The following is a 15,207-nucleotide window of genomic DNA, read 5'->3' on the forward strand; positions in this document are numbered from 1 at the left end:
TAAAAATAGTTGTGGAATGTTTATTTGATGTTATTTGTATTTTTAAATTAATGTTATTGTAACTTACGTTTTTATTTATTATATTTTATTATTTTGTTGTATTATTTTTACTTATTTTGTGTTATTATAGTATTTTATTGTATTAATTTTTGGGTGTTTTTAATTTTTTTAGTTTCATTATTTTTATTGTATTATTTGTATTTATTTTATTTTTATTGTTTTATTATTATTTGTATTTTTATTCTTTTATTATTTTTATGTATTATATTTTATTATTTGATTATATTATTTTTATTTTTATTTTTAATTGTATTATTTTATTTTGGGTTTTTTTGTATTTATTTTATTATTTTTATTAGAAATAATATGACAGTATAGTGGTATAGTAGAATATAGTACATAATATGTAATGTTGATATTGTGCGTTGATAATAATATAATGTATTGATGAGATATTTATTGAAAAACTAGAACAAATTTTGCTATGTCCCTCCCGCAGAAGTTGAATAAACTTTCCCCATGTTTTAATGATAGAACCAATTAGGAAATGACATTGATAACCCAGGAACACAAATCCTGTTACATAGTGTAATGAGGTACGTAGATGACACCATACGACTAGCTGCCGTTTCTTTGGGTTTGTAGCAGCCAAGGGCAAACCTTGGCCCTCCGGGTGTTTTGGACTTGTTTCCTAACAGCCTAAGTCCAAAACACCCGGAGGGCCAAAGTTTATTTATTTTATTTATTTATATTTATTTATTTATTTACAGTATTTATATTCCGCCCTTCTTTCTCACCCCAAAGGGGACTCAGGGCGGATTACAATGAACACATATATGGCAAACATTCAATGCCAACAGACAAACAACATACAGTATAGACAGACACAGAGGCCTTTCTTCCTTTTCTTCCTTCTTGAATTTTTTATTTATTATTTTTATTTACAGTATTTATATTCCGCCCTTCTTTCTCACCCCGAAGGGGACTCAGGGCGGATTACAATGAACACATATATGGCAAACATTCAATGCCAACAGACAAACAACATATATAGACAGACACAGAGGCACTTAACATTTTTTTTCCAGCTTCACGATTCCGGCCACAGGGGGAGCTGTTGCTTCACTGTCCAGTCATGGCTGTACTTCCTCGTTCCATTCCTCGTGTTTTGCTGGCAGTTTTATGATGTTGTAAATTAGTTAAATTAGCCTCCCGCATAAAGCGTACCTAAATTTCCCCAAAATGTCTTTCGGGGCTGCATAGGTCAACAGCAAGCCGGGCTATTTAATGGTCGGGGGCTTAACCCGACCCGGGCTTCGAACTCATGACCTCTCGGTCAGTAGTGATTTATTGCAGCTGGTTACTAGCCAGCTGCGCCACAGCCCGGCCCAGTTTGCTCATGGCTGCAATGAAGGCTATGTGTGTGACTCCACTGGGTGCTTTTCCTCCCGCTTTAGGCACAACACCTACCTGCAGGAATGCACCGGGCAGCGGGAGCCCACCTACCAGCTCAACATCCACGACACCAAGCTGCTCTTCCTCCGCTTCGCCATGGAGCAGTCCTTCAGCGTGGACACCGGGGGCGGCGGGCGGGAGAGCAACATCCACCTCATCCCCTACATCATCCACACCGTGCTTTACGTCCTCAACACGTCAGTATCGTAAATTCTTTATTCTTTATCGAGCCAAGTTATGCAGTGACACCAATACTGTTATGGTTCATTCTGTTTTCATGTTTGCATATGTATTTATTTTAAACTAGCAGCCGGGGGGGAAACGGCTCTTCCTCATCAACTGTAATTTGAACTTTATTTTTCTAGGTTTTTTTGATGGAAAGACATAGATTGGATGACTATGTCTTTTGTGGCCAAATTTGGTGTGATTTGGTTCAGGTGACACCAATACTGTTATGGTTCATTCTGTTTTCGTGTTTGCATATGTGTTTATTTTAAACTAGCAGCCGGGGGGAAACGGCTCTTCCTCATCAACTGTAATTTGAACTTTATTTTTCTAGGTTTTTTTGATGGAAAGACATAGATTGGATGACTATGTCTTTTGTGGCCAAATTTGGTGTGATTTGGTTCAGGTGACATCAATACTGTTATGGTTCATTCTGTTTTCGTGTTTGCATATGCGTTTATTTTAAACTAGCAGCCAGGGGGAAACGGCTCTTCCTCATCAACTGTAATTTGGACTATTTTTCTAGGTTTTTTTGATGGAAAGACATAGATTGGATGATTATGTCTTTTGTGGCCAAATTTGGTGTGATTTGGTTCAGGTGACACCAATACTGTTATGGTTCATTCTGTTTTCATGTTTGCATATGTATTTATTTTAAACTAGCAGCCGGGGGGGAAACGGCTCTTCCTCATCAACTGTAATTTGAACTTTATTTTTCTAGGTTTTTTGATGGAAAGACATAGATTGGATGACTATGTCTTTTGTGGCCAAATTTGGTGTGATTTGGTTCAGGTGACACCAATACTGTTATGGTTCATTCTGTTTTCATGTTTGCATATGTGTTTATTTTAAACTGGCAGCCGGGGGAAAACGGCTCTTCCTCATCGTCTAATTTGGACTATTTTTCTATTTTTCATAGATTGGATGACTGTCTTTTGTGGCCAAATTTGGTGTGATTTGATACAGTGGTTTTGTTGTTTACTCCATAGTAAAACGAACATTATATATTTTTATATATAGATAATAATATAGTATTAATAGCCCAATATTTAGAGATGAGCCCCAGACACTCGGGCCTCATGTGCATGTGTGCTGTGATGTTATGCACATGCAATATACATTATATATATATATATATATATATAGAGAGAGAGAGAGAGAGAGAGAGAGAGAGAGAGATAATCCGTAAGTGAACCTTTGGGGGGGAGGGTTGTAAGATGAGGTTCATGTTTTTATACTAGATACAATTTCATTAATTTTAGGTTGTGATACGAGGGCTATCCACAAAGTAGGTTATGTTTTGGATTTTAAAAAGGACAAAGTATAGGAGAAATAATTTACGATATGCAGCGGAAAGACACATCCCAATACTATAATCTCATGTAATCCCCATTGAAATCTAGGCACGTCTCATATGGATAAATGAGTTTGAAAAGGTCTGCCCCAGTAAATTTGCCGCCTCTCTCCTCCGTTTCCAACAATGGGGGCGTTTTGGCTCCGCTGCAGGAAGGGAGAAGGGGGAAGAGCTGAGGACACAAGTGGGGAATTTACTGGAGCAGTACTTTTCAAACTCATTTATCTGTATGACACGTGCCTAGATTTCAATGGGGATTACGTGAGATTGTACTATTGGGATGTGTCTTTCAGCTGCATATGGTAAATGATTTCTCCTATACTTTGTCCTTTTTAAAATCCAAAACGTAACCTACTTTGTGGATAGCCCTCGTATATATGGGGGCTTAATTTGGTATGTGCGGGTACATTTTGGTTTGTGTTGGGTCTTGGCTGGCCGATATTGTTTTGGAATTACTGTTTTATCAGGCATTGAATGTTTGCCTTTTTGTCATTGGAATCCGTCCTGCGTCCTGTCAGGGAGACAGGGCGGAATATGAATGAAGTATATCATGATGATGTGTGATGGCTTTGGCTCTTACAGGACGCGCGCCACCTCCCGCGAAGAGAAGAGCCTGCAGAGCTTCCTGGAGCAGCCGAAGGAGAAGTGGGTGGAGAGTGCCTTCGAGGTGGACGGCCCCCACTACCACACCCTCCTGGCCCTCCACGTCCTCCCGCCCGAGCGCTGGAAGGCCATCCGCATCGACATCCTCAAGCGGCTGCTGGTGGTCGCCCAGGCCAGGGTGGCCTCCCCGGCCGGAGCAACCAGGTGGGCCCGCTCGTCCCCTGAGGGTTGGGAAGGGGCTCCAGGGCTACAAAAACGGGGGCCACAGAGGGTTTGTGGACCGTGGGTGGGATGCAGATTTGGGGTTCGGACCCCCACTCAGGCCTGGGAATCCATTGAGCTAGATCAGTGATGGCCAACCTAGGACACGCATGTCAGCATGAACACGCCTAGCCATTTTTGCTGACACGCTGCCGCATGCAGATTGATTGGATGACTAATGTCTTTTGTGGCCAAATTTGGTGTGATTTGGTCCAGTGGTTTTGTTGTTTACTCCATGGGAATTATGCACATTACATCTATATATAAAAGAGTGATGGCATCAGGGCAGCGGACAAAACAACAAAAGTAAACACCCCACAACCTCGAAAATTGACATCACAACCCCTCATCCATGCCTCTAGGTTGATACAACAAAAAGAAAAGAAAAATAAATTCCTAATTAGAGGGAGAGGAATAATCGTTTTTATCCAATTGCTGCCAGTTACAAGGCTAAGCTCCACCCACTTGGTCTCCTAGCAACCCACTCAGCCCAGTGTTAATAAAATAATGATAAAAAAATAAATACAAATAATACAATAAAAAATTATTAAAAACACTAAAATAATTAATACAATAAAATACTATAACAAAATGACTAAAAATAATACAACAAAATAATAAAATATAATAAATAAAAAGGATAAGTGACAATAAAATTAATTTTAAAAAATACAAATAACGTCAAATAAAAATTCCACAACAAGTTTTAACCGATACCACCACCACTTTGCCACAGCAACGCGTGGCCGGGCACAGCTAGTTTATATATATATACTAGCTTTGCCCCGCCACGCATTGCTGTGGCTTATGGGAATTATTTGTTGGCCAGGTGGAATAGGAGTGAATAGCCTTGCAGCGTGAAAGTCTGGCCGTTTTGTGGAGTGCTTGGAGTCGTAGCATTAATCAAAGAGGCGTTTTGAAGTGTGGGTACTTCCTTAGTAGGGGAATTCTTGTTTGGCCAGATTGAATGGTATTGAATAGGTTTGTAGGTTAAAAGCCTGGTCGGTTTGCACATAAGGTATTGTTGCTAGGCGAGGTTGAATGGGACAGAGTAGTGTTGTGGTTTCAAAGTTTGGGGGTTTTGTATGTAGGGGAAATGTTGGTTGGCCAGGTTGAAAAGTATTGAATAGCCTTGATGGTTGTAAGCCTGGTCGGTTTTTACCTTGTGGAATCCTTGGTTGGTCAGTTTGAATAGGAATTAATAGTGTCGGTGTGGGAGGTTTGAATGGTGGAATTAGCTACCTTGATTAGTTTTTAATGGCCTTGCAGGTTGAAAGGGTGTTTGTTTACTGTCTGGAGGAATGTTTTGTTGGGAAGTGTTAGCTGGCCCTGATTGTTTCGTTTGTCGAATTCCCAATTTCCCTGCTTTCCGAGTGTTGGTCTTTATTTCGTCTCCTGGTTTTAGAGATCATATTGTTTTCTATTATTATACCGTAGTAAGTCTTATATATTATATTTATAATGTTACATTAGGTGGTTAGAACTGGATTATATGAGGTCAGTTGCACATAGTTGTATAAAATGTAGACTGAACTGGATTAGATGGCAGTGTAGAGTCAAGGCGATGTCATAGAGGAATATTATTTAGAATGCCAAGGTAGATCATCCAGTTTAAAGGAGATATTGGCAGATGTGCCTTGGTATTCTGGGTAATATTGTGTGGCAGGGGTTGGAGTGTAGACTGCCACATAATGGAGTTGAAATCAGATAATCTGTATTTTCTAGGGACAGTAGTATGGATGAGGTCTAAATGCAGTTTGCCTGTGCCCTGGGATCCAGGCGTGGGCCAACTTGGGCCTTTGCTGCAGGTGGTTTGGACTTCAACTCCCAGCATTCGTCACAGCCTGAGTCCCTTTTGTTTTTTCTCTCAGAAGCTTAAGGTGTTAGGAATGGTGAGAGTTGAAGTTGAAAACAGCTGGAGGGAAGGCTCAAGGGTGGGTGAAGAGTACCTGGTCGCCTGTTGTGGTGGTTGCTGTTGTGATTGTGTTTTTAGTGTAGTTGTGTTGTATCTTACTTGAGGCGGGGATGATTGATTGTGTTGGCAATTTTTGAGTTTGGGGGGTTTGGGGTTTTGTTGTTTTGTGAGTCGCCATGATGCCAAAAGCCTTTTATATATATACTAGCTATGCCTGGCCACGCGTTGCTGTGTCGTTGTCTGGTGGTGTTGGTGAGAAATTGTTGAGGTAGTGGTGGTATTGAATGTCTGTTGTATGGTTGTCTTTATGTTTAGTATGCACACTGAAGTGGATTATATGACAGTGTGGAGTCAAGATAATCCAGTTCAAAGCAGATAATATAAGATTCTAAATGGGTTATATAGCTGTGTGGAAGGGCCTTGAGCAGGGGTCCTCAAACTTTTGAAGCAGAGGGCCGGTCCACTATCTTTCAGACTGTTGAGGGGCCGAATTATCATTTGGAAAAAAAATGAACAAATTCCTATGCATACTGCACATGTCTTATTTGTAGTGCAACAACAACAACAACGAAAGAACAATACAATATTTAAAAATGAAAACAATTTTAACCAACATAAACCTATCAGGATTTCAATGGAAAGTGTGGGCCTGCTACTGGCCAATGAGATAGTCTAGTTAATTAGGATTGTTGTTGTTGTGTGCCTTCAAGTCATTTCAGACTTTGGCCGAGCCTAAGTCTAAAATTAATTATTTATTTACTGCATTTATTTACTACATTTATATCCCACCCTTCTCACCCAGAAGGGGACTCAGAGCAGCTGTATGTACATACAATACATTATATTATTAGCATAGCACAATATTAGCATTATATATTAATATATTGAACTATATCACTATACTATTATATAATATGTAATATATAACATATAATTAATATTATTATATGGTATTATTAGTATTAGTATTATATTGTATAACATAATATTATCAATATTATATGTATATACAATATATTATATTATTGAAACTGATATAAAAATATTATACAGTAGAGTTTCACTTATCCAACGTAAACGGGCCGGCAGAACGTTGGATAAGCAAATATGTTGGATAATAAGGAGAGATTAGGAAAAAGCCGATTAAACATCAAAATAGGTTATGATTTTACAAATTAAGCACCAAAACATCATGTTATACAACAAATTTGACAGAAAAAGTAGTTCATTACACATTAATGCTATGTAGTAATTACTGTATTTACGAATTTAGCACCAAAATATCACGATATATTGAAAACATTAACTACAAAAATGCCTTGGATAATCCAGAACGTTGGATAAGTGAGTGTTGGATAAGTGAGACTCTACTGTATTATAAAACTGAGGGCGGGGGCCAGGTAAATGACCTTGGAGGGCCGCATCCGGCCCCCGGGCCTTAGTTTGGGGACCCCTGGTCTTGAGTCTACACTGCCATATAATCCAGTTCAAATCTGATAATCTGTGGAAGAGGCCTAAGTGAGGTCTAACTGTGCCTGTCCGCTGGGCTGAGTAGGTTGCTAGGAGACCAAGTGGGCGGAGCTTAGCCTTCTAACTGGCAGCAATTGGATAAAAACAATTATTCCTCTCCCTCTAATTAGGACTTTATGTTTCTTTTTTTTTTTGTTGTTGTATCAACCTAGAGGCGTGAATGATGGGTTGTGTTGTCAAATTTCGAGGTTGGGGGGCCTGTAGTTTTGTTGTTTTGTCCGCTGCCCTGATGCCATCACTCTTTTATATATATAGATATAGATATAGATATATATATAGTCTCGCTTATCCAACATAAATGGGCCGGCAGAACGTTGGATAAGCGAATAAGCCCAAGATAGGACTGAGCCTCTATACCTCTCCTGAGAGGCCTTTTAGGACTAAAGGGCGGGGCTGTGGGTGGGGGCGCCCATCCCAGTCCTGGCCGCCCATTTGTGGCCCCGCCCACCTCCCCCTCCCAGCCCTGCATCTTGGACTCAGCCCCGCCCTCTTGAGCAGGAGCCACACCCACCCCTCTAAGCCACGCCCCCTTTCCAGGGGGCACTGAGCCATATTTTTTCTAGAAAGTTGGCGGTAGGCCAAATAAGTTTGGGAACCACTGTGTCAGATGATAGAAGGATGGATGGACATGTAGTATTTCCCTGATTGCAGTGAAATGCTGTTTCTATTTTCTTCTCAAGAGGAGGGTCTGCTTTGGTAGGTGAATGATCTTCCTTCTCCGCTGTTTCGCTGATGCATTTTCTCCTATGGATTATTGATGGCCTCCTGGCGGTGGTCATTGCCGTCCGGCTATTCATCATCCGCGTCTGAGGCCGCGAAAGGAAGCCATTAACAGCACTTTGAGGCTCAATGTGTCATGTCTCCCCCTCCTTCTAGGCTGACAGATAAAGCAGTGAAGGACTACTCGGCCTACCGCTCCGGCCTCCTCTTCTGGGCCCTGGTGGACCTCATCTACAACATGTTCAAAGTAAGTGTGTCGGGCGATTGAGGGCGGAAGTGGGATATTCCACGTGGCCTTGGTAGCCAATGCTCGTCCGTGGGCCCTGACCCCCGCCCACGGTGCTTCCCCTTCCAGAAGGTGCCTACGAGCAACACGGAGGGGGGCTGGTCCTACTCGCTGGCCGAGTACATCCGCCACAACGACATGCCCATCCACGAGGCGGCCGACAAGGCCCTCAAGACCTTCCAGGAGGAGTTCATGCCCGTCGAGACCTTCTCCGAATTTCTGGACGTGGCCGGTGAGTGAGGAAGCCCTTCTTCCGGTGGTTGCTGATCCTCCTCCTTGTCCTTTTCCTCCTTCTCCTCATCCTTCTCCGTTTTCTCCAACTCCGTCTTTCACCCACTTCTGCTTGGCTCCTTTCCTCAAGGCCATGTTTTGGTTCCGTGAACCCTTCTGCTAAAGCGGGTGAAGGAGAGCAGTGTTCAGAGTGCGAATCACCATCTAAAACAGTGGTTCCCAAACTTATTTGGCCTGCCGCCCCCTTTCCAGAAAAAAATATTACTCAGCGCCCACCGGAAAGGGGGGCGTGGCTTAGAGGGGTGGGCGTGGCTAGGAGGGGAGGTGGGCGGGGCCACAAATGGGCGTCCAGGACTGCGAAGGGCAGAGTTACGAGCTCTGAGGCAGAGCTGAGCTTCTATCCCTGTCCTGCAGCACCTGCCCAGGACACGGGGCGGGGCTAGAGGAGTTCTAACAAGCGCCTCAGGAGAGGTATAGATGCTCAGCCCTGTCTCGTTATCAGCTTTTCCTTCAATTTTGTCAAGGAACTTTCCATGCAATGTTTTGTTGTGCCAGCTGCCAGCTCTAGTTTGTAGTGCGGTTTTCTTGTACTGGTTTTTTGTCTGCTGTGCTTTGAGGAGTTTCTGATTTTTCACTTCAATCAAAGCAGGTTCTTCGCTTTGCTTGACATATTCTGCCAGGGCATGTTCTTCTTCTTTGACTGCTTTCCATTACCTTTGAAGGTTTGTGATCCCACCAGTTCTTTGCTGCTGGGAGATGGTACCTGAGGCATAAGTTCGAATGGATCATTTGGGCCTCTGTTTGTAGTCTGTCTGTGTGATTTTCTTGCAGCAGCTGAGGATATGATCCATGGTTTCGTCAGCTTCCTTGTACAGTCTGCATTTTGGGTCATTAGCTGATTTTTTTATCTTGGCCTTAATAATAATAATAATAATAATAATAATAATTACTATTATTATTATGGGATGTAAGCTCGTAATGAGGGACGAACTGAAGTCCTCTCGTCTTAGCTGCAGAGGAAGAGGTTTCCTGGCAACGTTTCTGGGTCTGACTGAGCCGCCTTCTTCTCCTCTCCTCGCAGGCCTGCTGTCGGACATCTGTGACCCCAAGGGCTTCCTCAGAGACCTCTTCAACTCCATCCCTTGAGCCGGACGCGAAGAGACCCGGGACGAGCTTTGTTCCCACCCTCCTCCCTCTGTATTCTGGTCCGCAAAGGAACCACCGCCGAGGAGTGTTGTGTTACTTTCCCGCTCCCTTTCCCCTTCTCCGTCTCCCTTCCGAGTTCTTGACGTTGGGCTTCCCTCCCCCCCGACGCCCCTCCCACCCCAGAGCCAGGTTTGCCGCCCCTCTTCCTTCCCGTGTGGCCACTTTACCTGTCAATAAATAAGTTAAATACATTGGGAACGGAATTTGCGACCATTTCTGGAGGTTGGTACGGTTCTCGCTAAGTCTGAGATCTGTATTGCACTCCTTGCTTGACTCAAAACAGGCCCAAGAAGCATCTATGGCATTCCTCACTTCATATTCATGTCCTTCATATTCCCAATATGAAGGAAAGACCAATGTATATACCAGGGGTCCCCAAACTAAGGCCCGGGGGCCGGATGCGGCCCTCCGAGGTCATTTACCTGGCCCCCGCCCTCAGTTTTATAATATAATATATTGTATATACATATAATATTGATAATAATATTATAATGTAATACGATATAACACTAATAATAATACCATATAATAATATTAATTATATTTTCTATATTACATATAATATTACTAATTAAATTACAGTATAGTGGTATAATTCAATATAGTAATATATAATGCTAATATTGTGCTATGCTAATACTATAATATATTATATGTACATATAATTTGTAAGCCACTCTGAGTCCCCTTTGGGGTGAGAAGGGTGTGATACAAATGTAGTAAATAAATGCAGTAAATAAATAATAAATAAATAAATAAATACATTTTAGACTTAGGTTCACCCAAAGTCTGAAATGACTTGAAGGCAAACAACAACAACAACAACAACCCTAATTAACTTGACTATCTCATTGGTCAGAAGCAGGATTTCCCATTGAAATCCTGATCAATGTATGTTGGTTAAAATTGTTTTTGTTTTTAAATATTGTATTGTTCTTTCGTTGTTATTGTTCTTGTTGTTGTTGTTGTTGTTGTTGTTGTTTTTGCACTACAAATAAGACTTATGGAGTGTGCATCGGATTTGATTGTATTTTTTTCAAATGATAATCCGGCCCCTCAACAGTCTGAAATATTGTTTTTAAGCCCTCGGCTTAAAAAGTTTGGGGACCCCTGGTATTAACCGTATATACAGCTAGGAACAGCTAGTTATCATTAGGCTAGGTGGAGGGAATGTACCGTATATACTTAAGTATAAGTCGACCCTAATATAAGCCGAGGTGCCTAATTTTGCCACAAAAAAACCTGGGAAAACATTGACTCTAGTATAAGCCGAGGGTGGTAAATATCAGAAATAAAAATAGATACCAATAAAATTACATTAATAGAGGCATCAGTAGGTTAAATGTTTTTGAATATTTACATCAAGCTCAAATTTAAGATAAGACTGTCCAACTCTGATCAAATCATTATTCTCATCTTCTTCAATGTCAATGTGCTTATGTATCCTTTTAATAATAATAGAGTAAAATAATACATGTAATTATAAATACAGGAAAATAATACATGTAATAATAAATAAGAGTAAAATAATAAATGCAATAATAATAATGATAAGAGTGAATTAATAAATGTATTAATAATGGTATATTTATTATTTTTCTCTATTATTGGTATTACAGTAGAGTCTCGCATATCCAACGTAAACGGGCCGGCAGAACGTTGGCTAAGTGAATAAGTTGGATAATAAGATTAAGAAAAGTCCTATTAAACATCAAATTTGGCTCTGATTTTACAAATTAAGCACCAAAACATGTTATACAACAAATTTTAAAGAAAAGGTAGTTCAATACACAGTAATGCTATGTAGTAATTACTGTATTTACGAATTTAGCATCAAAATATTATGATGTATTGAAAACGTTGACTACAAAAATGCATTGGATAATCCGGAACATTGGATAAGCGACTCTTGGATAAGTGAGACTCTACTGTAATAATAAAGATAGAGTAAATGAAATGTAATAGTAGCAACAATAATAGAGAAAAATAATAAATGTAATAATACCAATAATAATAGAGAAAAATAATAAATGTAATAATACCAATAATAATAGAGAAAAATAATAAATGTAATAATACCAATAATCATAGAGAAAAATAATAAATGTAATAATACCAATAATAATAGAGAAAAATAATAAATGTAATAATACCAATAATAATAGAGAAAAATAGTAAATGTAATAATATCAATAATAATAGAGAAAAATAATAAATGTAATGATAGCAATAATAATAAAAATAATAAATGTAATAATACCAATAATAATAGAGAAAAATAATAAATGTAATAATATCAATAATAATAGAGAAAAATAATAAATGTAATGATAGCAATAATAATAGAGAAAAATAATAAATGTAATAATACCAATAATAATAGAGAAAAATAATAAATGTAATAATACCAATAATAATAGAGAAAAATAATAAATGTAATAATATCAATAATAATAGAGAAAAATAATAAATGTAATAATATCAATAATAATAGAGAAAAATAATAAATGTAATAATACCAATAATAATAGAGAAAAATAATAAATGTAATAATATCAATAATAATAGAGAAAAATAATAAATGTAATAATATCAATAATAATAGAGAAAAATAATAAATGTAATAATACCAATAATAATAGAGAAAAATAATAAATGTAATAATATCAATAATAATAGAGAAAAATAATAAATGTAATAATATCAATAATAATAGAGAAAAATAATAAATGTAATAATATCAATAATAATAGAGAAAAATAATAAATGTACCATATATTCTCGAGTATAAGCTGACCCAAATATAAGCCAACTAGGACCCTCACCCGAGTATAAGCCGAGGGGGGCTTTTTCAGTCTTAAAAAGAGGGCTGAAAAACTAGGCTTATACTTGAGTATATACAGTAGTTCCACCTTAATGGAGTTTTTGTCTCCTTGTTTTCCTCTCTGTTAACCTCTTTGCTTCCTTTGCAGTACTGAGTTGATATTTGGTCTCAAACAAATACGATGCAGGTCTCTAGCAAAGGGTTGCCTGGTGTAAACGTTTCATGTTCTGGTTGTCTCTAATAAGCAGAGTTTGCCATTGATCGGCACATACGGCGGGGCGTTGACATTTCCCCAGGTGAGTGTTTTCCCCGGCACCACCACGTCTCCTCCGAGCCCCTCTCCTTGGCCGGGAACACCCTCCGGCGCCCTTGTTTTGTTTTCTTTTCCCCGCCGACCTACTTTCCCGGCCCTCACAATGCCTCGCTTGTCTCTCTCCTCCCCGGCCTAGTTGGCCTCGACAGGGAATCCTTCCCAGCGGAATAGTACTGGCCTGTTTTCCAAATCGGACCAGGGCTTTCGGGTTTGGGCGATGCCAGGTCTCGCAATGGGGCCGCGTTGGGTGTGGGCCGATTAGAGAGGCGGAGGTGCCCTTGGGAGGCTCCTTGCACCTGATAAGAAATCTCCAGGAGAATCTGGCCCGTCTTGAAATTTCAGCATTTTGATACGATGGGTAGGAAGGCCGTCAAAGTGACTTTATCTGGGCCAGATCCTTTGGCACTCCCTTGTATTTTTCTTGTGCCGTCAGCACTTGTCATTAGCGTTTTATGGAGTGACGTCAAGCACAAAAGAGGCCCCGGGCGGCAAATGGGTCGTCTCCCAGATAATTTTGGATTGGGACAGCAGTGGATGATGGTAGTTATAGTCCCAAATGTTTACCAGGCATTTGGTTACCTGTCCTGGCGAAAAGGGAAAGGAAATATATGGGGAGGCAAGGGGGTTGAGATTGACGGGAAGGGGAAAGGAAGGTGGGGATTGTGGGGAGATTGAAGGGAAGGGAAAGGGAGGGATGGGGAGTAGGATTGCAGAGAGATTGAATCGAAAGGAAAGTTAGGAGAGAAGAGGATTGTGGAGAGATTAAAGGGAAAGGAAAAGTAGAAAAGAAGATTGTGGAGAGATTAAAGGGAAAGGAAAGACATGGAGAGAGATTAGAATAGCAGAGAGATTGAAAGGAAAGGAAGGAAGGAAGAGTGGAGAGATTGACGAGAAAGGAAAGACCTGGGAAGACGAGGATTGTAGAGAATCATAGAATAGTAGAGTTGGAAGAGACCTCATGGGCCATCCAGTCCAACCCCCTGCTAAGAAGCAGGAAATTGCATTCAAAGCACCCCCGACAGATGGCCATCCAGCCTCTGCTTAAAAGCCTCCAAAGAAGGAGCCTCCACCACGGCCCCGAGGAGAGAGTTCCACTGTCGAACAGCCCTTCTCACAGTGAGGAAGTTCTTCCTGATGTCCAGACGGAATCTCCTTCCTTTCCTGTAGTTTGAAGCCATTCTTCCCTTGTGTCCTAGTCTGCAGGGCAGCAGAAAACAAGCTCCCTCCCTCCTCCCTATGACTTCCCTTCACGTATTTGTACATGGCTCTCATGTCTCCTCTCAGCCTTCTCTTCTGCAGGCTAAACATGCCCAGCTCTTTAAGCCGCTCCTCATAGGGCTTGTTCTCCAGACCCTTGATCATTTTAGTCGCCCTCCTCTGGACGCTTTCCAGCTTGTCAACATCTCCCTTCAACTGTGGTGCCCAGAATTGGGCCCAGTGTGATTCCCGGTGTGGTCTGACCAAGGCAGAAGAGAATAAGAGGGAGCAGGACTTCCCTGGATCTAGACGCTATTCCCCTCTTGATGCAGGACAGAATCCCATTGGCTTTTTTAGCTGCTGCATCACATTCCTGGCTCATGTTCCCCTTCCTCCCCACGAGGACTCCAAGGTCTTTTTCGCACACACTGCTGTCAAGCCAGGCATTGTCCCCCATTCTGTATCTTTGATTTCCATTTTTTCTGCCGAAGTGAAGTCTCTTGCATTTGTCCCTGTTGAACTTCATTGTGTTAGTTTCGGCCCATCTCTCTAGTCTGTCAAGATCGTTTTGAATTCTGCTCCTGTCTTCTGGAGTGTTGGCTCTCCCTCCCAGTTTGGTGTCGTCTGCAAACTTGATGATCGTGCCTTCTAACCCTTCGTCTAAGTCGTTAATAAAGATCCTGAACAGAACCGGGCCCAGGACGGAGCCCTGCTTGTGGCACTCCACTTGTCACTTCTTTCCATGATGAAGACGACGCATTGGTGAGAATCACCCTTTGGGTTCGTTCGCTTAGCCAATTGCAGATCCACCTAACCGTAGTTTTGTCTAGCCCACATTTTACTAGTTTATTTGCCAGAAGGTCGTGGGGGACTTTGTCGAAGGCCTTACTGAAATCCAGGTACGCTACATCCACGGCATTCCCTGTATCGACCCAACTCGTAACTCTATCGAGAAATGGAAGGGAAAGAAAAAAACGTGGAGATTAGGATTACAGGGAGAAAACAGGTAGGAGAGAAGACGACAGAAGGGGGGAAAAAAGGTAGAAGAGGGTTATGGAAATATTAAAGGAAAGGTAGAAGGAGATGA

General features: G+C 40.8%; 1 protein-coding gene across 4 annotated transcripts in view; it reads left to right on the plus strand.

The window, feature by feature from the left end:
• Positions 1-9,977, plus strand: part of ubr4 (ubiquitin protein ligase E3 component n-recognin 4) — a 258,399-nt gene extending 248,422 nt beyond the window's left edge. For all 4 annotated transcript variants that reach the window (XM_062965588.1, XM_062965591.1, XM_062965589.1 and 1 more), the window contains 5 exons: positions 1,458-1,652; positions 3,617-3,841; positions 8,220-8,310; positions 8,419-8,581; positions 9,662-9,977. In XM_062965588.1, coding sequence (XP_062821658.1) covers positions 1,458-1,652; positions 3,617-3,841; positions 8,220-8,310; positions 8,419-8,581; positions 9,662-9,726 — 739 coding nt within the window. In that variant the 3' untranslated portion in view covers positions 9,727-9,977. The remainder of the gene's footprint in view (positions 1-1,457; positions 1,653-3,616; positions 3,842-8,219; positions 8,311-8,418; positions 8,582-9,661) is intronic.
• The last annotated feature ends 5,230 nt before the right edge of the window (positions 9,978-15,207 follow it).

Source organism: Anolis carolinensis, unplaced genomic scaffold, assembly GCF_035594765.1.
Source record: "Anolis carolinensis isolate JA03-04 unplaced genomic scaffold, rAnoCar3.1.pri scaffold_15, whole genome shotgun sequence".
In the NCBI taxonomy this organism is placed as follows: domain Eukaryota; kingdom Metazoa; phylum Chordata; class Lepidosauria; order Squamata; family Dactyloidae; genus Anolis; species Anolis carolinensis.